Source organism: Taudactylus pleione, unplaced genomic scaffold (genome assembly GCF_031769625.1).
Source record: "Taudactylus pleione unplaced genomic scaffold, aTauple2 ptg000155l, whole genome shotgun sequence".
In the NCBI taxonomy this organism is placed as follows: Eukaryota; Metazoa; Chordata; class Amphibia; order Anura; family Myobatrachidae; genus Taudactylus; species Taudactylus pleione.
In genome coordinates this window covers 353,014-379,606 of record NW_028284557.1, presented here as the reverse complement: position 1 = coordinate 379,606, position 26,593 = coordinate 353,014, and the positions used below count along the sequence as shown (strand labels likewise).

General features: G+C 44.3%; 1 protein-coding gene across 1 annotated transcript in view; it reads right to left on the bottom strand.

Annotated features, from left to right (window-relative positions):
- SKAP1 (src kinase associated phosphoprotein 1) overlaps positions 1-26,593 on the bottom strand; it is a 591,854-nt gene that overhangs the window by 548,418 nt on the left and 16,843 nt on the right. Inside the window, exon 3 of the mRNA XM_088474694.1 lies at positions 23,302-23,327. Within this exon, the coding sequence (XP_088330820.1) occupies positions 23,302-23,327 (26 nt within the window). The remainder of the gene's footprint in view (positions 1-23,301; positions 23,328-26,593) is intronic.

The following is a 26,593-nucleotide window of genomic DNA, read 5'->3' as shown; positions in this document are numbered from 1 at the left end:
CCAACGCATATCGGAACTTGAATCACAAATTGCGGTTCTGACCTCCCTCCATCAGCGTTCTCCCAAAAGCTCACTTTACACCAAACGTCTGTCCCTAAAAGGCAAACTTAATAGGAATACTATTCGCTAAAGCTGCAAAGATGCTTTGATGGATGTAACAAAAGTTTTATGACCATGGTGATAAAGCAGATGCTTTCATTGTAGCTTAGATCCAAGCTAAAGAAACTCGTAGCAGATGTTTTTCTATTAAGACTCTTGAGGGATGCCTGATGTACAACCCTAAAAAATAGCTTTGCGCATTTAAGAGTTTTACTCCCACCTCTATCATTTCCCATCTTGCTGCTATTCTCCTACGGATCTTGACGCGAAGATAGATCAAAACTCCCTACCCAAGCTCTCTTCTTCACAGCGACTCAATGCAGATTTTACCCCTAAGGAGATTGAGCTTACCATCAAGTCTCTTAAATATTCCTCTGACCCCAGGAGGGGATGGTTATCCGGAAATATATTATAAGAAACTTCAAAAGCATCTTATTCCTACCTTGACTAACCTGTACAACACAAATCTGAGAGGATCTAGATTTCACATTTCCACCACTGGGGCGGAGATCGTGGTTATTCCAAAGCCAGACCGAGAGAAGACTACATGCAGCAGCTATCATCCAATCTCTCTACTTAACACAGAACAGGCTTACTAATGTCATCACCTCCCTGGTCCACCCTATTCAGGTGGGTTTCATTTCCAAGCGTCAGGCCCTGTACAACATCTGTAGAACAATTGATTTGCTTCATATAGCCAATTCTAAGCGCTCCCCACCCTGGTGATGGCTTTGGATGCCGAGAAGGCATTTAATTGAGTTTCTGGCCCTTTATGCACAAAGCTTTATCCCACTTCGGCTTCAATAGTGCTAATGATTTTACTACAACACCTTTTAGCATAACCAATGGGACTCGACAGGGATGCCATCTCTCCATTCTTATATTCACGTTAACGATAGAGCCACTAAAATTCAGTGTAATCCAAATATTTCTGGGAGAGGTTGGATTGCTAGCATTTAAAATCACTTAAAAGTGGAAGATGTCCTTTTAACCATGAGAAACCCCATTATGTCCCTTCTTAGCCTTGAAGGAGAAATATAACTGTCTGTCGAAGTTTCCAATTTTCAAAGTCAACACCGGGCAAATTAAAGTGTAAGGCTGGGTACACACAAAGATTTTCTGTCCAACCATCCAACTAGTTGATTGGTTGGAATGAAAATATGGTAAGGTATGAAAGCAAATGACAATCAGCAATTTGCTCCCAAACGCCGGAAAATGGACAAAAACCGTTGTTTGAACAAATTGTTTATTTCAAACATGTAACAAACTTGTCTGAACGTCCATTTTCATATGTTTTCTGGCATTTGGGAGAAAATTGCTGATCATCAGTTACTCCCATACAGATTTTCATTCCAACCAATCAACTAGTTGGATGGTTGGACAGAAAATCTTTACATGTGTACCCAGCCTTAGATATCAATCTCTCTCCTCCTCTCAAATTACAACTTTCCCACCATTTAGGCACCAAAACCACAGACTTTTCACACATTTCTGCTTGCCACATCAGTAGTCCGAGAGCAAAAATGTGTGCATTTGTCCTCGAACGGTGCAACAATTGAATTGCTCCGTAGAGTACTCACTAATTAACACTCAACTTTTAACAATTGAATTTCCCCCTTTAAATTCAAATGGCAAGAGCACACAAACAGAATTCGCTGTTCATTACATGGACTAGTTGGCTGGTTGGAATGATAATCACCTAGTGTGTGGGAGCAAAAGATAAATCTACGCTGAAAAACGACAAAAAACGGTTGTTCCAAGTAGTTGGGAAAATCAAACATTTTTGATTTTTTTTCCCAACTATTCATTTAAGTGTAGGGGGAAAGTTGGAAACTTTCCCCCAAACTGAAAGAAAAGTAGGCTGACATTGGCCGGCAGTGTCAGCCTAGTTTACTCACCATACTCACCTCCATTACAGGGGCAGGCTTCGGCAATCTATCATTGCCTGGCTGCCCATCACTCCAGGATCCCTGACAGCTGCAGCGGATCAGGGGCAGGCAGCGGCAGTCCATCACTGCCAGGCTGCCTCTGACACTCCGGGATCCATGGCAGTACAGCGGGAGGAGGACCAGGGGCATGATATGACAGTCCATCACTGCCAGGCTGCCCCTGACACTCCAGGATCACTGACAGTGGTGGTAGCAGAGCAAGAGAGTGCTGCTGCATGTCATCTGTCTCTCTACACTTGGCCCCATCCTGCAGCGCCTGGCAGTGAGCCCACCCCGATCACACCCACAGTTACCTGCCTCCTGCCCAAATTCTCTACTTACCCGATTTGGACGGAACCCAATACAGCTAGGGTAGCACAGGTAGAACAGCAGATCATCAGCCACTTACAGAACAAGGGCACCTTGCTCCCAAAAGTCTAGTTCCTGAGTCATGTGTGCATGGCAGCACAAACGGTGAAATGGTTAGCATTACTGCCTCACAGCATTGAGGCTGTGTGAAGTTTGTTCTTCCTGTGCTTGTGCGGGTTTCTCCCTGTGCTTGTGTGGGTTTCCTCCAGGTTCTCCGGTTTCCTCCCACACTCCAAAAATATACTGGAAGCTTAATTGGCTCCCAACAAAAATTAAGCCTAGTGTGTATGCGTGTGATCATGTGGTAGGGAATATAGATGGTAACTCCAGTGGGGCAGGGACTGATGTGAATGGCCAAATATTCTCTGTAAAAGCACTGCAGAGTATGTTTGCACTATATAAATAACTGGTAATAAATAAATAATAAATAGCCCATTGCACCCGCCTGGCGATGTCAGTTTTCAAATCAAAATGAGGACAGCCCCCCTATGCTGCATCTGTGAAATCCTGACAACACTGCCCTGCTTGATGTTCCCTGTATTCCTCCTACATAAGTGTGCACCCTAACCATGAAACATGTAGTGTCAGACTGACCATGCTGCAGCCCTGCTGGGTCTTTCTGCCTTCAAATCAGAGTGACAGCCTATGTTATCCCCCCCCAGTACAAGCTGCACCTCACGGTACGGACAGCAGATGAACATCTGTGGTGTGCTCTCCTGCAATCTCAGTGGTGACACCTCCCTCTTCACTGTCCTATCAGGACTTACTCGCCTTCCCCACTACTCTCCGGGGCCGCACCTCGGCTCTTGGGAGTAGTAGCCAGGTGTCTGGGAAGCCTTGCTCTCTCCCTCTGCCCCCTCACATCAGCCTGCGTTCAGCATCCACAGGAGATGGACTGGGACAACGCCTGCCTGCGGGACCGGCTGCTGAACGATATTATACTGCAGCTCATCTATTTGCCCGCACAACCTTATGCAATCTGAGGCACTTCTGAGCGCTGTGCTAGGGGTATCAACTCGCCCACATTGCGCTGCCTAAATAACCTCACATACTGATATTAAAATTTTTAACAAATATTTAGGGATCCATTCAAAAACTAGACATAAGCTATGTCCTCCTTTCAGTTGTAAACTAAGTTTACCGCTGTTTGTCACTATCGCTTTCACCATCTATAGATGGCAAGAGCAATACAGTCCCCATTGCCAGCAATGGGGACCTAGCAGCAGCCTTTCCAGCTTTAGTGAAGCCTTCCAGGCATTGCGGTGGCCTTCCAAGTGAAAATGCGCACGAGCATGACACAGCAGCCCCTCGCTGGAAGCGATAGGCTGCCAGCAGCAAAAGCGGAGAATGCTGCAGAGTAGGGGAACCTCACTGGACATCACCGGAGAGGTAAGTAATGTTAAATACCAGTGGCATATTTGTTAGTAACACTGCAATACTGAACAAAATATGCTGCTGGTAATGAGATCCTTTGTTAAATGGGGCCTTTATTTAAAACATGTAGAAGTAGGTAGACACTGTCCGCCTACTTTTGTGACATCACAAGTTGGAGAGAAGTTGACTGGTCTGATGAAAAAGCTGGTTAGATGTGTGGAGAACTTTTTAATGGTGTATACACGCGGTCAGATTTGGCAGGACGATATAAACAATAACGATATCGTTTATCGTTCGATCGTTTATAACGTCCATTTTTTAGCCCCTTCCAACTCCCAAACAACGGACGATGCGCCGGCACGGATGGTCAATAACGACCATCACCCGTGCATGCAGTCCAACCTGGTCAATATCGACAGGTCGTTTAGTCGTTTGAGGGCTGGTGCTGTGCTGGATGCTCGATAACGATCATCCAGCACATGCAGGACGATCAGACGATATCTTTATCGTTGTCTGATCTGACCATGTGTATGCACCATTACTTGGGCAGACAAGTGGGATGGTTGGAGGAAATACATATGGCCAGCTTAATCCACTACTTGGCCATCTTAATCCACTACTTATCCACTAGACGAGAAAAATGAGCGATTGAACGATTACGACATCATAATCATTCAATCGCTCATTAATCGTTCATTAATCAGGCAGTAAAATGCCGGCAACGACTAGCGATGCGCGCTCCCGCTGGTTGTTGTCGCCATTCGTCATCATCTGAACATGCAGGCCAACCTGTCAATATCGACAGTTTGTGCATGTTCGGGGATGAGGGAGGGTGCCTACACTGCACGACAGAACGTTCAGTGTAGGCACATATCCACTGCACAGGATGATGAACGAATGCACGATTACAATGTTGTAATCGTACAGTCGTTCCACTCTCGTGTAGTGGATATGCACCTTAAGTCTTTCTTCCTTCCACTCATCTCGGAAGGACTGAATGTATTGACTTGAAATAAAAATTAAAGAGATTCAATAATCAGGTGTTTATCTGTGTATTGCCTCTTTAATGTTTTGGAGTGGTTTACCCTTTAAGACAGAGAATGTTAGTTGTGTTTCTTTCCTGTTATATAGGATCGTTAAGGGAGGAGTCTGTGGAGTCTTAGCTGATACTAGGCAGATTTATTACCTCTCTGATCTGGTTCATCCTCCCACTCTCCCTATTTCTCTGTTGAGAGTGAATTTACTGTATTGGTTCAGCTCACTCAAAAGATGACCACAAGCAACAATAATGTGGAATAATACCCTTCTACTCCATTGGGGGGTTTCTGTCCTCCTGAGCTCGCCTTATAATATGCTTTTTTTTTTTTTAAAGGAGTCACGGTGCCATGCTTGTAGTCACAGCATAATTTAAGACAAAAAAGGGGTTTTTAAAAAAATATAAAATAAACCATTTGGTTTAAACCAACCAACCCTGGTTGAATACATTTTTCTTGTATTGTGCAATCATCCCCTGGTTTCATAAGTTGCTAGAAACAATCTGCATACACATCTGAATTTATTAAATGAGTGGGTGCTGACATTTCTTCCCTAGTAGATAAATGCAGTTATCATCCAGTGTCTCCAATGGCACAATACCTTCATGGCAAGATTACTGTTGAACAAAGGCCAGAAATGTTTGCATTGCATTTATCAACAAGTCGGAGAAACATTGCCAAAATGTAATTGTATCTTATCTAGAAAAACCTAGTGCATTCCGTGTTCACATTATACTTAGTCAAGGAAACTAACCATTTATATACAATGTGAACTAAGCCTTAATTAAGAGAAATAAAACACACAAGGTTAAGAAAACCATGTAGTAAATAAGGCATGCTAACATTAATATTTAGCTTTACCATGTCAAAAATGAGGCTCTGTAATAGAAAGGACCCGCAAAATCGTACAAAGATGTGAAACATTTTGTGATCTTTTATAATGTTTCAGAAGGCTGTACACAGGTCTGAAGAGCAAATTAAGGTTTGAATACTTGGCTTTACAGCAACATTAGAGGTGGTGAGTAAATCCCTGCTCTCCTGACACTGGAAGGCGCTCTCTCACTCCCCTGCAAACGTGGAGTTTTGACAGAATTAGCAGGATTCCAGGAGAGGCGAGACACAAAGTGAACAGCTTCGAACTACTATTGAATTTCTGCAGTGTGTTTACATTTTAACACATCATAAATTTCAACCTGGTTACATTGTCATTACAACTCTTAGTACTCTTCAACTGCTGGCAAGAAGGCAAAAGCAGTCTGTAAATAATAGTTAGCAAAATCACTTTGCACTCCATTAATTCATAAAACACTCCCTATCTACTTCAAAAGCAATCTCTTTGTCACCACACAATATAGTGTTTGCTACTTTAACGATTTGCTACTTGTACTTGTCATAACTACACAAGGCAAGTATGTTATTGTAAGCAGCATTCTTGAAGTAAAGTAAGGTAGTGCGATATTCTCTTACCTCCACACTACCCTTCAGCTAGAAGTTTCAGACTCCTAGTAATCCCCTCATAAATCAAATGCAAAATCCAACAGAAGTATGCAGCAGGAAGTGAATACCTCTGGGACAGATGATCATATTGCCATACTGCTCTTAAAAATCACAAGGATCTAACACACTGATGATAAATGTAAACTATGAAGGCTGCATGGCCCTTGTCACTGCAGATATAGAAAAGAAAAAGTATGCAGCTGTAACAAGGTTGCTTTAATGAAGTGGGTGCTGAATACCAGAACTTTCAAATAACTACAATGATAAAAATAGAACAGATATTTATAAAAAGTAAATGGAAAACAAAAAATGTGCCTGCATAATACATATGTATGATGTTCGACTCTTTAAAACACACCTACTGTACAAAGTATTATAGTATAGGGATGGGATACAGTCAGGTCCATATATATTGGGACATTGACAGAATTTTCAGATTTTGGCCTCTATTCACCACAATGGTTTTGAAATGAAAAACAAGATGTGCTTTAACTGCAGACTTTCAGATTTAATTTGAGGGTAATTACATCCAAATCGGGTGAACGGTGTAGGAATTACAACAGTTTCAATATGTGCCTCCCACTTTTTAAGGGGCCAAAAGTAATGGGACTATCAACTCAAAAGCTATTTTATGGACAGGTGTGGGCTATTCCCACGTTATTTCATTATCAATTAAGCAGGTAAAAGGTCTGGAGTTGATTCTAGGTGTGACATTTGCATTTGGAATCAGTTGCTGTCAACTCTCAATATGAGATCCAAAGAGCTGTCACTATCAGTGAAGCAAGCCGTCATTAGGCTGAAAAATGAAATTAAACCCATCAGAGAGATTGCAAAAACATTAGGTGTGGCCAAATCAACTGTTTGGAACATTCTTAAAAAGAAAGAACGCACCGGAGAGCTCAGCAACACCAAAAGACCCAGAAGACCACGGAAAACAACTTTGGTGGATGACAAAATAATTATTTCCCTGGTGAAGAAAAACCCCTTCACAACAGTTGGCCAAATCAAGAACACTCTCCAGGAGGTAGATGTATATGTGTCAAAGTCAACAATCAAGAGAAGACTTCACAAGAGTGAATATAGAGGGTTCACCACAAGATGCAAACCATTGGTAAGCCACAAAAACAGGAAGACCAGATTAGAGTTTGCCAAACATCTAAAAAAGCCATTACAGTTCTGCAACAACATCCTATTTACAGATAAGACAAAGATCAACTTGTACCAGAGTGATGGGAAGAGAAGAGAAGGAAAAGAACTGCTCATGATCCAAAACATACCACCTCATCAGTGAAGCATGGTGGTGGTAGTGTCATGGCGTGGGCATGTATGGCTGCCAATGGAACTGGTTCCCTTGTATTTATTGATGATGTGACTGCTGACAAAAGCAGCAGAATGAATTCTGAAGTGTTTCGGGCAATATTATATGCTCATATTCAGTCAAATGCTTCAGAACTCATTGGACAGCGCTTCACAGTGCAGATGGACAATGACCCGAAGCATACTGTAAAAGCAGCCAAAGAGTTTTTTTAAGGCTAAAAAGTGGAATGTTATGCAATGGCTAAGTCAATCTCCTGACCTGAATCCGATTGAGCATGCAGTTCACTTGATGAAGACAAAACTGAAGGGAAAATGCCCCAAGAACAAGCAGGAACTGAAGACATTTGCAGTAGAGGCCTGGCAGAGCATCACCAGGGATGAAACTCAGCGTTCCAGACTTCAGGCTGTAATTGCCTGCAAAGGATTTGCAACAAAGTATTAAAAAGTGAAAGTTAAATTTAGGATTGTTTAGTTTGTCCCATTACTTTTGGCCCCTTAAAAAGTGGGAGGCACAAATAGAAACCGTTGTAATTCCTACACCGTTCACCTGATTTGGATGTAATTACCCTCAAATTAAATCTGAAAGTCTGCAGTTAAAGCACATCTTGTTTGTTTCATTTCAAAGCCATTGTGGTGGTGAATAGAGGCCAAAATATGAAAATCATGTCAATGTCCCAATATTTATGGACCTGACTGTATATCCACAACCCAAAGCTAATTGCCTTCTGAGAAAAATTGTCTTCTGACAAAATTAATCCTAGTAATGGTGCGATCAGTCAGCGATAACGATATCGCTGACTGATCGTCCTGCATTTTCCCGATGTGCTGGATGATAGTTATCGTTCATCCAGCACAGCACCAACGACGGCCAGCAACCCGCGATCAATGATCGAGGGTCCTTATGTAACCTGGTCGATATCAACCAGGTTGGCCTCTATGCACATATGATGGTCGATATCTTTATCAGCCATACGTGCCCGTGCATCACTGGTCGTTGGGCACCAAAGAAAGAACGATAACGATATGGTCGATATCGTTCATATTGTGCATTTTTATCGTACCGTATGTACGCACCAGTGTATCTGTGTCCATGTGGTAAGATTGTAAACTCAACTGGAACTGATGTGAATCACCAAATATTTTCTCACCGTACAATACGCAAGCACTATATAAAAAAAAACCCATAATAATAATAATAATAATAATAATATATAAATAGTGTTCACTCCAGGGCAGACAGTGGCCAGGACGCCTGTCAGAAAAGGGCACTTTAGCACCCCCCAAAAGGGCACTCTCTCCAGAAAAAGGGGCGTGCTCACTCAGAAAAGGGGGCATGGCCCTGAGCTGCGCCCCCTTTACATCACTGTAGTGGGCGTGCCAGGCACTCACGGAGATGCTTGGCTGCCCGCAAGTTCTTACCGCAGTGTGAATACATTCACTCGCTGGTGATTGCGTCACCGAAACTTTCACAATGGGACACTGTGGCCCGCGGTTGGGGACGTATGTTTCAGAGGAGCGCCGCCACAAGGGCATGGCGCATTTTAGCACTTTCAAATCGGGCAGGACACAGCACCCCGCTACTGCAGCCTAGTGGGAACAGTAGAAAATTTCCTATATTGATCTTATACAAAGTCAGTAATTTTGTCCTTTTCAGTGACATTTGCTATCAAAATGACATACAACCACTATCCTTAAACAGAATAACAGTACCAGAAATCCAAACAAACACCCATGTCCCACCACACATTACTATTTTAGTTGTTGAGCAGTAAACATATTTCATGGGCTCGATTAAATTGAATGCGAATGAAATAGCGTCGGGAAGGAATGACAAAAGTACAGGCGCGATGCTGTTTTCTGTCCTTAGCGCCGCGGAAACAGCATCGACCGATCAGTGGAGAATGCCTGTTCTCGCGACTAAACCCCATGTTCAAGGCACGAGAACGAGCATTTTCCGACCTAACAGCGCGGAATTGAATAGCTGCGGGAGCTGCTTCCCGGCGCTATTTAATTTGCGTTCAATTGAATCGAGCCACATGCAACAGAACACAATCTCTAATGTCTGCCCACTAAAACATATACAATAGTACTCGGTTGTCTGTACCACATCACAGACACTTGAATGTTATGGAAACAATTAAAACAAAAAAATAAATGTATAAGTTAAAAAATATTTCACTATGACTTAAAACGATAATTTGAAATAGAAAAAGAAAATGGTCATAGGCTAAAGCCGCGTATCCACTAGAAGATATGCTACATGAGCGATATCGTCTAGTGTTTCCCCAGCAGTGATGTGCTCAATGTCGTTAACGACATTGAGCACCCACACTGAGCGATATCATTCACGATATCGTTCAGTAACGTCACCCTACCTCATCCCCGTACTTGCAGTACCTGACGATATCGTCAAGTTGCCCTGCAAGCACGGGCGTTGAAAAATGTCATCAGCGGCCAGCAGGAACTCGCATCGCTCGTCGTTGACGGCATATCCACTGAGATATTGCGGTCGATAAACGATATCGTTCAGATCGCCCAATCATCCAGTGGATACGCGGCTTTAGAATAAATGAGCTAATCTATAAATATATACTTTTTTTTCTGCACAGAACTTGAAATAAGGAGGTTTTAACACTACCAAATTATTTTGTATATTATTAATCCCTTCTCAGTCTTGTGCCGTGGCCACTTTCTGCGCTTGTCACATTCCAACATCAATATCGACGATTTTTTTATGCAGTATCCACACAAATTATACCATTAGTCTTTTTACTCATTCTAACCAGTCAAAAAAATTTATAACAAAAAATAGTTTATTGAAATTTCCAAGAGGGAAACAAAAGACAAGATTTTTTTCAGTCTAAAGCTGCATATCCACTAGGCGATTTCACGATAACGACGTCGTTATCGTTCAATCGCTTGCAAATCGTCCGCAAATCGGGCAGTAAAATGTTAAAAACGACCAGCGATGCGCGTTCCCGCTGGTCGTTTTTAACATCCATCATCGCCCAAACATGACTGTCAACCCGACGACCGCCGTTAGGTTGCCATGTTCGGGGATGATTGATCTGCATACACTGAACGTCTGAACGTTCAGTGTATGCACTTCACCCCTAGGGAGACGACGGCACGATTATGTCCTAACCGTGCCGTCGTCCCCGCATCTAGTAGTGGATGGGCTGCATTATAAAGCACCACAAAGAAAGAGTTTGTGGTTTTGTTTTGCCAAAAATTCACCTTTCCAAAATAGGAATAATAATAATAATAATAATAATAATAATAATAATATCTACTATATAAAAGTGAAAATTTGTCCTTCTGTCTGTGTTTCTATACAAATCCACAGTTTACAAGCCAAGATTGTGAAATTTTACATACGAGCGTGTTAAAACAAGGGGGAGGCAACTAAAAAAAATGTAAATTGAAATTACTGTTAATTTTTAATTAAAAAACACAATTTTTGCATAGCATTCGCCCTCTACAGGTCACGTCCGTAATTAGAAAAGGATTTAGCCCACAGTTTACAAGCCAAGATCTCCCATGGTTCTACACCTAAAACACCAAAGAAGAATAAAAGCATTGTCCTGTTTGGTTTATTGTTAGATGCAGATTTGGACACCATTCTTCTTGGGCCATCTGCAAGGTCAATAATAAAAATATTAAAATGTTATCTTTGTTTCATTTCATAATTTGATTTTAGAACATGCATTTTGCTACATACTAAGGAATTATGGAATTTTATTATGTAGCACATAATCTAAATCTCAGAACATCATTTACTATGGCTCTCGCGTGGAGATTACAGTACCTTTTAAATGCTGTATGAATCTATTAGGGATGAGCCGGTTCTCACAGAACCGAACCCACCCGAATTTCGGGGATCCGGGGCGTTCCGAGCCAAATTCGGATTTCCCTGCCTGCCCCGGATCCCTCTCCCGAGGCAAAACCTTGCGATGCCGCTGTTGGGTCACGAGGTTTTGTATTGAGTGGGCTCAATGCTGATTGGCTGAGAGAGCAGTCTGTCACGGCTCTCAGCGAGTCAGCGTTAAGACCATTTATTATGCACAGGAAGCAAAAGAAGATGGCGCCCGCCATCCCTCGCTGCCTGACACTGCCGGCACCCCCTGCTGCTGACACCGCCGGCACCTCCACTGGCAGCATCCCCCGCTGCCGACACCACCGCTGCAATATTGTCCCACGTACTCAGGACACTGTTAGCGACCCCCACACTGCCGGCTCTCCCACACTGAGGACACCACCAGCACCCCTGCACTGCCGACACTGTCAGCACACATGCACTGAGGACACCGCTGGCACCCCCGCACTGCCGACATGGCCAGCAGCCTGAATTGAGAACACCCGTGCAGTGCCAACACAGTCAGCAAACCTGCACTGAGGACACCGCTGGCACCCCCGCAATGCCAACATCGCCGTTACCCTTCACCGAGGACACTGCCAGCACCGCAGCACTGCCATTCCATGTACTGAGGATACTGTAAGCACCGCTATACACCGTGGAGACCCTGAATGTCGGAAACAGCTGCACAAGGAACTGGAAGTAGTTGCTGTGCATTTCATAGTGCGAGCCAGCTACCAGGAAGTACACAGTCATTCTGGTATCAGAGAAACAGAAGCTCTTGGCTGTGTTTACAATGTACATCCGAAAAATGTTGAATGCTTCTATCTCCGAAGTTTGCTTTACACTGTTACAGGTCCTACTTCCTTCGAAGACCTTAGGACTGTGGATGGGGGAAGTTTGTCACACTTTTCGTGAGGCCTGCCTAAGGAGAGGTTTGTTGGAGGTTGATGTGTAAACAAACTTTCTTAAACTCCAGGGTACTCCAGCTAGTTATTTATATAGTGTTTTTTTTCCCAGCAGGACTCAAAGTCGCTTTACAAGCATCAAAAGCATAGCACATAGTATTACAGCAAGAAGAAAACAAACCAAAAAGCAATGAACACAGGGAACGGGCTGGGAGATTGCGTTCGGCCCATGTGAGAATGCGGGACACTTCTGTCATTGCTGACTGACTTCGAGTGCCCCTTTGGTGATTGAGATAGGCCACAGCCGTTGCGTTGTCGGACTGTACTTGTACTGGCCTGTTTTTCAAAATATTCTGAGCCAGAGTGAGAGCTCTGTAAATGGCTCGAAGTTCCAGGATGTTGATTGTCAACTGGGGACCATAGGCCCTGGAAGGAGTGCTGGCCAGTTACTACGCCCCACCCTCGGAGGCTTGCGTCCATGGTGAGGACAGCCCAGTCCGTGATCCAAAAGGGACGACCCTTGATCAAATGGGAAGTCTGTAGCCACCAGGATAAGGACAGGCGAACCTCTGGGGGGAGGCTCATCGTCTGGGATTTGAGCAGATGGGGTAGCCCGTTCCATCTGGAGAGGATCAGGTGTTGTAGGGGTCTGGAGTGAAACTGGGCAAACTCTGTCGAAAATGGACACCATTGATCCCAAGGCCTGCACTGCAGACTGAATTGACACTCTGAGATTGTGCAGCAGTCTGCGTAGTCTGTGCTGTATTGCTGAAATCTTTTCCGCCGTTAGGAAGATTATCTGAACTGGAGAGTCCAGAAGGGCTCCCAGATGTACCAACCCTTGAAGAGAGACCACCATAACTGCCATGATCTTTGTAAAGACCAAGGGGGCTGTTTAAAGGCCGAACGGCAGAGCCTGAAATTGGTAATGTTGCTGTAGTAAACCAGAGATATTGTTGATGAGAAGGCGCTATAGGTACATGTAGGTATGCGTCCTGAATGTCTAGAGATGCCATAAAATCCCCAGGCTCCATAGCTAGGATAATAACTGATGCATGCTTATTATTAAGCTTATAAACAGAGGCTCTGACATATACTTTGAACAGACCTCATACATGCACCTCAGCTCTATTTTTACTTTTCATTTTTTCTATTTAATCATGCACTAATACATATATATGACTATATATTGACTACACATTGATTACTAGGTGCATGAGATATACACAGGAGCACTGTGACTACAGACATAATATATGCTTGATTACTAATACTTCATCTCTTCGCTTTTACTTTAAAGGATCATCTGATTGAATAAACATTTAAAGCATAGAGACAGAAGTCACAAGCAGTGTAGCAATTAGCTTAAACCCTATAACTACCCTGATAAACTTGTTCAGAGAATTGAGGTTGAGGATAGGCTGATGAGACCCAATGGGCTCCAGAACCAAGAAAAGGGTAGAATAATAGCCCTTGTCCCGTTGTGAGGAGGGGACCTGAATTATTACTCCTGAATTCAGTAAAGACTGAATGGATTTTTGGAGCAGCAGGGCCTTGGTTGGGTCCGATGGAGATCTTGTGCAAAATAACTGCTGGGGGGAGGTCACCTCAGAAATGAGAGGGCATATCCAGGGGAGACCACTTCCCTTACCCAGGCATCTGACGTGGTTTGATGCCAAACCTGGGCGAATTGAAGAATTCGGTCTCCCACCCTGGTAGCCCCTAGAGAGAGGCCTGCCCCATCAGGCTGTAGGCTTGTCCTCAGACTTAGCAGATGGACGTCTAGTAGCCCAGGTGTGTTTGGCCCTAGGCTTGGAGGCATTGGCTGATGTCTGCTGCCGTGGAAAGGACTGACCCTTGGCTTTTCCTTGAGGGCGAAAGGACCGAAAGGATGAGGTCCGAGGCTTGTATTATATGCAGACGGCAGGAACGCCGTCTTGGAAGCTGCCAAAGTAGTCACAATTTAATCTAATTCTGGACCAAATAGGTTGTCTCCAGACTAAGGCAAAGACTCCAGAGCCCGTGTTGTGTCTGAATCTGCTTTCCAGGAACGTAGCCAAACAATACGGCGGGCCACTACCTAAATAGGAGGCTGCATCTCTAATGTGAGATATGCAGGACAGCTGTTCCTTCGAAGAATCAGGGGGAAATTTCTCTTCTAGGGCCCCTGCCCAACTCTCAATGGCTTTTGCCACCTAGGCCGTAGCCCTAGCAGGACGAGTAATAACTCCTGTAAGAGAGTGGATGGATTTATGACACACTTCTATACGTCTATCTGTACTCTCCTTCAAGGAGGTTGCAGTATGAATTGGTAAGGTAGCATTTTTAACAAGACGTGTTACATGAGAATCCACTGCTGGGGGAACTTCTCATAAGTACAAATCAGTAGCTAAAAGAGGGTAAAAGGAACTGAATCGTTTTGGAATTTGAAACCTTTTACCGGGCATATTCCAAGCTCCATTCATGTGATCAGATAGCTGGTCAGAGTGAGGAAACTGGTAAAACTACCTTTTGTCTTTTAAAAAGTGCGTGTTTTTCCTTAGGAGCGGGTTCATCTGCTTCTATTTGTAAAAAAGTTTTAACAAGAGCAGGTATATTTAGTTTAGAGGGTGGCTCCTCTTCTCCAGAGACGGAATCAGAGTAAGAGGTCTGCGGCTTCTGCCTCCCCAGATGATATATCAGATCAGATATATATGTGGACCGGGAAGATAACACAGCACATTTAGTAGACTTAGTATGTAAAGGCTTTTCTTTTTGCAGCATTTGCTGAAAAACCAAAGCCAAACTCTGTACTGAGGTAGACAGTAAGTCTACCCATGGGGGAGGCAAAGGATTTGTCGGGAGTACTTGCTGTGGCCATCCCACAGGGGGAGCTACCACGGGGACTGCTATGTGGTCCACAAGTTTTGCCAGCATCTGTGAAAAGGCAGCCCAGGGTGGGTACTGAGGAAGAGACACCGGGGCTGAGGGGTCTGGGGCTGTGTAACAATTAGTACAAAGACCCTCCTGAATGAGCAGGACTTACAAGACACCAGAGTAGGAGCAGCAGCATCAGGCTGCTTGTTATTCTTTCCTCTGCCAGACATAGCCACAAGAATAATAAAATACACAGTATGATACAGTGCAGTGAACACCATGCAGTATGTATAATATGGCCCAGTGTAGTGTGCAACCTCGCTATATAGTATGTGATAGCCCTCACAATTATATAGGAGATGTTTGGTACAATGAACCTGCTATACCATAGTATGTTAGGGTATAGTAGAATAAATAGAAAGGTACAGAATAAGCTGACAGTACAGAAAGTAGAGATTAGCGCTAGCACAAGTCACATACAAATGCAAAAAAAATTACATGTCTGTAGTGGGCACTGTGGCTGGTAGGATATAGTGCTGTATGCCCTAGCCCATGGGAGAGGTATACAGGGAGATTGGACCCAGCATTCCCAGAAACTTGCTTGCATAAACTGGCTGCCGTGCGTCTAAGGGGGCGGAGGGTGAAGGAGCAGCAGCCCAGGGAACACCAGGAACACAGTGGAATGGCACCCTGGACTGGGGAGGGGCTGCAGGACGAGCGCCTTCTCCCCCTGCTGACGTTAACCAACGGGTCCCCTGGCCTCTACATATGCCCTATGTCAGTGCGTTATATGCCCCAGTGGTCTAATGGAGTTGGGGGAGCACCAGTGTCTACATCAGCGCCTCCGGTCTGTCTCCTGAGACCAGAGGTAAGACTGAGCAAAAATGCGGGTCCCCGCGGACGGGGTTCCGCCTTACCTGTCTCCTGATTTCCCGGCTGCAGTCTGGGAAGCCTGCTAGCTAGTCCCCCTTGGAGCCCTGCCGGGAGTACCTAGCACAGGCTTGGTGTCACGGCGCAGCAGAGGGGTAATGGGGCGGCAGCACTGACGACCGGAGGACAGTCTGGTGCTGCTCACCCGTTATAGTATAAATAGAAAATAAATTAAATCATAAAATAAAAGCTTGCGCTGTTTAATGCAGCCCTCTGTTATAATGGTGATCCAGCTCCTGCCAGACACCTGGGATTGAAAAGCTTTGCCGTTGGTGTCCAGTCCTCCAGGTCCCACCTACACCCCAATGTCTCCATGTGGAGCTCTATGGACCCTGAAGAAATGTATTTTTTTCGTGTACGGTTTCATTTATTGTCTGGTGATCACTAGACAATAACTACTAAAGGAGGCACATCGTTTGAAAGAGGAGACTCTTTTTTTCATATGTGAGTGACCCCATATTTGCAGGTGTACAGCCATGGTCAAAGGTTTTGCGAATGAAACAAGAATTGGTTTTCATAAAGTTTGCTGCTTCAGTGTTTTTAGACCTTTTTGTCAGATTTTACTATGGTATACTGAAGTAATATTACAAGCATTTCATAAGTGTCAAAGCCTTTTATTGACAATTACATTAAGTTTATGCAGAGTCAATACTTGCAGTGTTGACCCTTCTTTTTCAAGACCTTTGCAATTCCTGGCATACTGTCAATCAACTTCTGGGCCACATACTGACAGATGGCCGCCCATTCTTGCCTAATCAATGCTTAGAGTTTGTCAGAATTTGTGGGTTTTTGTTTGTCCACCAGTCTCTTGAGGATTGACCACAAGTTCTCAATGGGATTAAGGTCTGGGGAGTTTCCTGGCCATGGACCCAAAATGTCGATGTTTTGTTCCTCGAACCTCTTAGTTATCACTTTTTCTTTATGGCAAGGTGCTCCATCATGCTGGAAAAGGCATTGTTCGCCACCAAACTGTTCTTGGATGGTTGGGAGAAGTTGCTCTTGGAGGATGTTTTGGTACCAGTCTTTATTCACGGCTGTGTGAGTGAGCCCTCTCCCTTGGCTGAGAAGCAACCCCACACATGAATGGTCTCAGGATGCTTTACTGTTGGCATGACACAGGACTGATGGTAGCGCTCACCTTTCCTTCTCCGGACAAGCATTTTTCCAGAAGCCCCGAACAATCTGAAAAGGGGAATCATCAGAGAAAATTACTCTACCCCAGTCCTCAGCAGTCCAATTCCTGTACCTTTTGCAGAATATCAGTCTGTCCCTGATGTTTTTCCTGAAGATAAGTGGCTTTGCTGCCGTTCTGGACACCAGGCCATCCTCCAATAGTCCCCGCTCCCACAGCTCAATCAACTTTAGAAGACGGTCCTGGCGCTTGCTGCATGTTCTTGGGCGCCCTGAAGCCTTCTTCACAACTATTAAACCTCTCTCCTTGACGTTCTTGATGATCCGATAAATGGTTGATTTAGGTGCAATATTACTAGCAGCAATATCCTTGCCTGTGAAGCAGGCAACCATGGTTAACAGAGGAAGAACAATGATTTCAATCTCCACCCTCCTTTTAAAGCTTCCAGGAATATATTTAATAAAGTGAGAGTTTTTAGAAGTGGAGATGTTGCCCCTAGCAACCCATCAGATTCTAGCTATTATCTTCTAGAAGGTGCTAGTTAAATGTTAAGTAGAATCTGATTGGTTGCTATGGGCAACATCTCCACTTCTAAAAACTCTCTCCTTAGTAAATATTCCCGCCAGTCTGTTATTCTAACGCAACAGCATGACGGAGTGATCTCCAGCCTTGTCCTCGTCAACACTCACCTGTGTTAACGAGAGAATCACTGACATGATGTCAGCTGGTCCTTTTTTTAGCAGGGCTGAAATGCAGTGGAAATGTTGTTTTTGGGATTAAGTTCATTGTCATGGCAAAGAGGGACTTTGCAATTAATTGCAATTCATCTGATCAATCTTTATGGCATTCTGGAGTATATGCAAACTACCATCATAAAAACTGAAGCAGCAGACTTTGTGAAAACCAATACTTGTGTCATTCTCAAAACTTTTGGCCATGGCTGTATAAGGTGTTGTAAAAAATAAACCGCATTACCTGCGTTAAAAGGAAGAGGGGGAACACTGACCTTGAACTAAGTTTCACTGCCCTCGCACAGATAGTTTGCTGTCACACAGCATTCGAGGCTTATGGAGCAGATTGTAAGTCATGTGCACGTGTGTTTAAGTGGCACTAACGTTTTAGTGACACTCATGAGGATGTCGAAGATGAACGTCCCAGAAGGTCTTGTACAACAAAAACCAATGAAAAAGTGGAATAAATTTCGAAAATTGCTCGAATTGACTGTCGACTGAGCATTTGAATCATAGCAGAAATGGTAAAGATCGACAAAGAAACTTTTAGGTAAGTTTTGCATCAAGATCTTAACATGACAAAAGTTTGTACTAAGATGGCTCCAAGGCTTCTCACTGGTGCGCAGAAAGAAAATCAAAAGATAAATTTATACAGACATTTTGGAACAAATTCAAGTGGATTCACATTTTTTAGATAACGTTATTACCTGTGATGAAACATGGATTTTCCAGTACGATCAGGAGACAAAACACCAGTCCATGCACACCATCACCACCAAGAATGAAGAAAGCATGTCAAAGCAAATCCAAATTCAAAGCAATGTTAATTGTTTTCTTTGATATCAAGGGTTCTTTTGCAAGACTGGGTAACAGAAGGCGCAACAGTGAATCAACATTACTACAAAAATGTTCTAGCATTAGAATCAGAGAAAAAAGAGGCAACAGATGTAGAAAAATGGTTTCATCCTCCATCAGAACAATGTACCAGCCCACACAGCTTTATCTGTGAAGAAGTTTTGGTCTGAGAAACACCCTCCATACTCTCCAGACCTAGCACTGTGTGACTTCTTTCTTTTCCCAAAAGTCAAATCTGTACCCAAGGTTTTGCATCAGTTACTGAGGTAAAGAAGAAAACGACATAGCTGTTGAGAAAGCTGACAGATAATCAGCTACAGCATGGCTTTGACCAATGGAAAACAAGAATAAAGCATTGTGTGGATGATGGGAAACTGAGTTAAAATGTACTTAACATATTTAAACCTAAATTGTAGCATCAGTCTCATTATTTAATAACGTCAACTCGAAATTATGGACATGAAAGGGCAAGTAGTACCCTCCCACCCAAACACAGAAACCACCTAATTCCATAGCGCATTATATTATTTTGTGGTGATCAGCAGCGATCACCAAACAATACCTACTAGTGGCCAAGGAATTGGTATGAAATAACGCCGGCCGCATGGCCGGCGGTCCGATTCCCGTCAGCGGCAGCCCGACAGGAGCAGAGTGCGACGCAGCGGAAGCCCGACAGCACTGGAAATCCCGATCGTGGATAGGTAAGTATTTACTAATCTAACCTAACCCCCCTAACACTAACCCTCCTTAGGGGTGCCTAACTCTAACTTCCCCCCCAAGTGCCTAACCCTAATTCCCCCTCTAAGTGCCTAACCCTAACCACCCCCTTCCCCGTTGCCTAAACCTAAGTCCCCCGGGGGGGTGCCTAACCCTAAGTCCCCCCCGGGGGTGCCTAACCCTAACCCTCCCTCCCCCTAGCCTGACCCCAACCCTCCTGGGGGGGTGCCTAACCCTAAGTCCCCCCCGGGAGCCCTAAACCTAACCCCCCCCCGCGGCTGTCCGCTCGCGGCGCCCGGCATCCCTACGATCGGGATGCCGGGCGCCGGTCTCCCGGCGACGGGGAAATGCGGGCGTCTACATCTAGACACTTGAAATAGCGGGCTCCCCTCTTTCAAATATGAGTATCCACAAAGTTACCTGTGTCATTATGAGGGTGAGAGGGCACATAGTGCCCTCCCACCCCCCCAAAATACATAAAACATATGCTTTTTGTAGCACTGTGTAACAATGCACGGTGATTAGACAAGTACTAAGGGGACCCATCATTTTTATAAAATGGGTTCCCCCTTATTTCATGGATGCCAGGTTGGGGGCAGACCATCCCCCATTCCTTGACTCCGTGATTATTCTGTAGTGCAGAAAGTTTTGCTTGGATATCAAACCAATAACCAGACAGACAATAATCTCTACAGGGGCACACAGTTTTAAAGAGGGGACTCCCCTCTTTTAAACAAGGAATGCCCCCATCTTTCTAGGTGCCAGGTTTGGGGAGAACAGGACTTAAAATACCTCACCCCATCTCTGGCAATATTTTAAGTATTAAAAAAAACAAAAGTAGTCCTCGGAACTCCACAACATTGATCAATGTCGGTGATGAACAGATAAGTAACCCGGGGCACTTTGCTGCGGACGAGTGGGACTTGTCATTTTTAGTTTTAAAGTATATGCGGATGTCGAGCCCACTTGTCCTCCACAGTGAAGGAGTTAAACAGTAACACTACAAAACTGCACTGAAAAATAATGTACAGTCCAGGAGGATGGTTGTTACCCATTATATATAAAAAGCACATAGAAGGAATGCTTCTACCTAGGATTATGCATTTTAAAAAGAGCTTTTTTTATTTTTCATATGTTAATTTCATACAACAAAGAGTATTGCTGGTAGAGTAAAAAAGCTCTAATTAAACCTATTTTGCGTCTGTTCTTTTTGTTTGCAGCTTGGAAACATCTGGCTATTGTATTTTGTCGAATGAAGCCAGATGTTTGAATCATCTGGCAATGGCCCCTAAACAAAGATTTTAATGCAATTAGTGAGACCAGACGTGAGGCCTGTATGAAAATGTGATAACACAATTCTAAAGGGACCAGCAGTTCAGCCACACGGACAGTTCTGAATCAAGTGCTATATATCCAAAGGAGGGTAATGGAAATGAGAAAGTTTTAATACATATTTTAATTTATACTAACAAAAGATCAGATGGACCAATTGCAGTTCTAACACATGTGATCATGGAACATTTTAAACAGCGTTTGAGGTTGTTCACTTGAAAATCAGGCAGATAGTGAAGAGTATTTAAAAAGTAGCTGCCACACAAGCATAATGTACACTAAAGGGCAATGAAAATATATATACATATATATATAAAAAACAGGAAGGTAAAATATACTGTCCAGTCCCCCCCTCCTTTTACTTAATAAACTGGAATAAAAATGATTACATGCAAAAATTTGTCTGCCCAACGTTTTAAAGTGGCAATCATTTAAAAAGGTAAAACCAACCTAGTTTTTCCTTTCAAATGATTGCCACTTTAAAACATAAGTCAGACTTGCCACAATATTGCTGATCAATCTGCAAGTCGCAGGCTATTACATTTCCTCATATCTTATACCCCTTTTACACCGGAGCTAAACCCCAGGTTATTGCAGGGTTAACCCAGGCAGCTCCCTGGTGTGAAATTGCAGAGAGTTGGATCGCCGGTCGAGTGACCCGGCAATCCAACCCAGGTAAATTAGCAGGGTTTAACACGGACGTAGCCCGTGAAACCCTGCTGTGAGAACAGCGCAGTCCAGGTCACGATATGACGTCATCTCCAAGCGTCCACTTTCACGCCAGGCAAGCCGGGTCTATGCAGACCCGACTCCAGTGTGAGCGGCGCCGACTCGGGAATATCCCGAGTCAGTGCTCTCTAAATTCCGGGTCTGATGCGGATAGGAACTCTGGCCCTGATTCAGAGCCGGACACTCTGACCAGAGCGTTCGCTCTGAATCAGGGCCCACCTCCATTACTATGGAGCGTCCTCCTGGACGCTCGTATAGCTGTGGGTCACCACCCACAGCATATACGAGCGTGTAGGATGATGGTCGCGATGGTCTTGACCATCGCGACCATCGCCACTGCGAGCAGAAGCCTGCGGTTGAGTTTTTCAACCGCAAGGCCAGGAGTGATTTTGGCTCTATCAGAGCCAAAATCACTCCCACTGAGATCACTAGTGATGTCAGTGGGGCCGGCTTCTGACGGTAGGCGTTCCCTTGGGAACGCCTCCGTCTGGCAGGCACGCCCCCGGCACGCCCACCAAAGGGGGCGTGCTGTCAGTCAACATCGACAGCACGCCCCCTTTGATGAGACACTACGAGCGAAGGAAAGTCCTTCGCTCGTCGCGTCTCGCGCATGCGCACGACGGAGCTCCCTCAGCAAAACACGCACCTCAGGAGGTGGTCAATTTAAAACTTCTATTTAGGACAGAGTTTGCTACAATTACACCCGTGATTGTAATCACGATTCTTGTTAATTTCCTGAGTTGTATACTTTTCAGTGAAAGTACTTTCGAGTTTGGCCGATGGTGTATTTAACCGTATTTGCAATCTCGCCCGAGTTTTTCAGTGTACATAGAGAACTCTCTCCCAAACTCACCTGAGTTTGTCTTTAGTAAATTTGCGAATTGAAAAAAATGCCTAAAACACACCAGAGATTGCAATCTCGACCAAACACGATTCTTAGTAAATTTAACCCTAAGTGTCAGTGGAGGCAATTCAATTAAAAGCTTTGTGTCACCGAAAATCTCCACTAAGCACATATCGGCCATTTACAGTATTGCCGACATTGCAAGTTTTCCTCACGCATCCAATGAGTGTGAAGGAAAACTTGTAATGATGGTTGATGCAATGTGCCATTCCAGAAAGGCACATTGCTTCCTTCGAGCAGTATTGAATTCCTTCAAGTGTGCTATTTTTCTGGGATCTAAGAGACAGTACAGACCAGACTATCAGGTGATGTCAAAAGTAGATTCTGGATCGCTACTTGAGTACACCCACAAGACGGGTTCCTCTACACCACAGCATCTAATTAGTTCCCAGACAATACACAAATAAAGACTAAGGGCCTAAATCAGAATTGTATGCAAATCCATTGGTTTACGTACAACTCCAATGTTAGAGGATATGTGCAATGTTAGACTGCGCATGTGCTGATCTCTCTCTGCAAGCTCGTATTGCCCAGACATTTTGGGAAGAAGTGGGGGTGGCGTCAGGCAGCATCCCAGAAAACAGAGGCATGTTGGCCCCATTTTCTGGACATGCTGAAGCCAGTGGCTCCTACAGTGCAATAGCGTACAACTCTGAATCAGGCCCTAAAATAATGAGTAAAAAAGCAACATAATTTAGTACCATAAAATTGGACTTAGTCACACTTTGCTCACCTCTCTGTTGAAAGTCCAACGGGTACCTATAAAAAATATAAACAATGCAAAATTAAGCTTTTTTTAATTGCATGGTTGTCAAATATATTGTTGGGTACATTATTTTCGAGAAATAGTAGAAGCTTTTCCATACAGCTAACAGAGATCTGGGTTTTACACATCAAAAATCCCTACCTATAGCTGGGAATACTAGCTCCGAACTATGCTGCCAGCACACAGACATGAGACGACATTAAGCGTTGGGTAACCTAGGAAGGTTCCCGGCGAGTCCCTATTTGTTGTGCGGGTGAGTCACTTTTTATAATTAAAAGTGGGCAGCTTCTTTAAAATTACAACATAAAGAACTCCCTTAGTGGAGAGAACACATTTCACTTTGACATCAGTGCAACAGGAAAAAAAATGACCCAAGGGACTTTCGGTAGGCGGGCCATCGAGGTGGACACATTTTATAAGGGCTCCCCACATCCAATGCCATCAAGCTATCCAGCATTGATTTCAGATAGTCCTAGCTGTCACAATCCTGCGGGCCGGCCCTCAAGATACGCCAATCTGGGAATCGCCGCCCATGACTTTTACAGGTCACCTCAGCAAGTGTGGTTAACTAAACCTGGTAACTGCCACCAGCAGAAGTAAAATGTAAAGCTAAAACAGAAGGTAGGCTTCTGCTCTCACCTGCATACACAATTATCAATACTTAGAAAAATAGGTAACATGAGCCATATGAGGCCGTGGGTCATAAATACACAGATCCGGAACTAGAATTAATGTTTATTCAAGAATATCTTCAAAGCTTATGTACAAAAAGTTACAAAGAATAAAATAATAGAATCTAATAATAGAATATAATAATGTTAAAAAGAATCACACCGTTACTTACAATTTCCAGAAAATAAAATAAATTGGAGAAACAAACCACTCAAATCACAGATTAAATGGTTCTGGGATGAGGCCTTCCAAGTAACGATTTAGGGATTATCTGTATCCTTCGATAGCCTCATGCAGAATGAGCAAAGGGCCAGGGTTGAGTCACATATATATGCCTGCTTTTCCAGGCACACCCTCACCCCCCTCCCTGGGGTGATTTTAACCCTTTTCAGCTCAGAGTGGATTGTCCAGCTGGCTGAAGCTCAGGGTTTCCTGGCCACATGAGCAGGGGTTCTTTAATAATACATTCAGCTCTTTGAAGTTGGGAATCAGGCTGACGCCATAAACGTGCATAGCGACTAGATGAAGAAATTCACACCTGCTGAGACAGAGTGTCTTTCTGTGTAAACAGCAATTTTTTTGATCACTGTTCCCAAACCGAACACAGGGCTCTTAATGACCGTTTTATCAAGAGTCTGGCCAGCTGTCCTATAATTTCTACAGACATTTTTTTATGCCCTATACAGCGAGACAGCTTTATGGTTGCCTCAGGAAGACAGACCTTCCTATAACCTCTCTTGTCCAGCTTCAAAAGGCTTGTCATCTTTTCACACGCAAAAGGATGCTACATACAAATTACATGTTTTTACCAACACAATATCATGTGCAGTTATGTCCATGCTTATGTGAAGTCAGCTCTTCCGCTACACTCACTGTTTGGAGGCTTAGGCGATAGACACCTGCAAGTGTCAACACCATCGACCAGTTCCTGGTAGCTCTGTATCTCCGTACCCCAGCTACTCTGTAGAAAGCATTTGGTGGCCTCCTGCCTCTCCACTATTTTCCCCTGGAACCCCAGCCTTCCAATCCAGTCTGTTGGCGAGTCCACCCTTTGATCGCACTGGGACATTGCTGGGGTTCTACCCGGGGGATCCTTCACTCCCAAGCCGGTCAGAGGCCCACCCCGCTCTCCCACTGATCACCGCAGTCAGCTCCTGATGATCGCTACCTCCTGCCCCTCTGCCTACCGGCCACCACATCCTGTATGGGACCCTGTGGCTTCTCTGCTTGCTGCTCACCGGTCTGCCCGAGAAATCAGCCTGGGGGAGAACACGGCATGCCTTGCCTGAGTACCCTCCTCCAATTTGTTGGCAAGTTTACCCTTCAAACCCTGCAGGACACTGCTGGTGTGCTACCTGGGGGATCTTACATTCCTGCATTGGTCAGGAGCCCACCCCACTCTCCCTTTGATCCCTTTTCTTGCCCTTCTGGCTGCCCTTGCCCTTGTTCCTGGCCACGACAAGAGGGGGCCTCTACAATACTGTGGTCTCATCTGGGTGTCTTGGAGAGATGTGGGCTAATACTACATCCCAGAGGCACCAGTTTCCTAACTCCTACTCCGGACTTTTTAACTCTGCTTTACATCTCTCAGCTTCCTGCTGTCCCTCTCTAATCCCTGCTCCATCTGGGACTCTCTCCAGGACTTGTTGCCTTGTACTTTTTCCCCAGGCCTGCAGCCAATGACTTCCATATGGTGGACTAGATTTTGGACTTTCTTCCTCCCAGATGCTTCAATTAAGCCAGCATCGGCTATTACGGACTACCGCCGTTGGCAGTCACCATTGTATTACCTCTTGTCGCCTCAGGTTTCTTTTCAATGCTCAACTGTTGTTTTACCTATTAAGTGTGTACACGCACACGTGTTACGCTGTTTTGTAAAATTACTAAATTTTGTAATATTCCTCCATACTTGCCTGCATTTGCTTTACCTTTTATTATCTTTGCTCCCTGTAAGATGTCTTTTCAATACAAAGAAAGAAACAATCACGGACAAAATGGGCAAAACACCCACACTCTCAATCTCACACCAGGAGGTCGAATTCCTCTTTCCCTTCCTCGCCTGAAGCCTCAGATGCTCCCACCTACACTGCCTTGGTAGCCTCCTTGGCAGTCAATGCCGCTAAGGAGATGTCACTTATTATCATGCCTCTGCTAGAACACATTTTCTGAACAAGTCACCCATCTGGAACGACTTAGCAATGCTGAGGACTCTCTGGTAGCTGCCCAAAATACTATCCTCTCACTGTATAAAACCATACGCAATATGACAAACTTGAAAACCGTAATAGGAGAAATAATCTCAGTATTCTAGGTATTCTGGAATCAGTCATGGGATCTGACCTTTTCACCTTCCTCCAAGTTGATCTCCCTGCTGCTCTGGGTTTTACCCTGTCCAATACTACCATGCTCCTTGGAAGAACACACTGTATGGGCCCTGTGCCGGATAGTAATGCCAGCAATCTCGTGCTGTGAAAGTGTATATTTTTTGTGACAAGGAGACCTTTTGTCAGGCTCTTGATGTATGAATCCGTGGCCACAAAATTTTACTTTTCCAGGACTTCTCAGTGCAGGTTTTTCAAAAACGCGA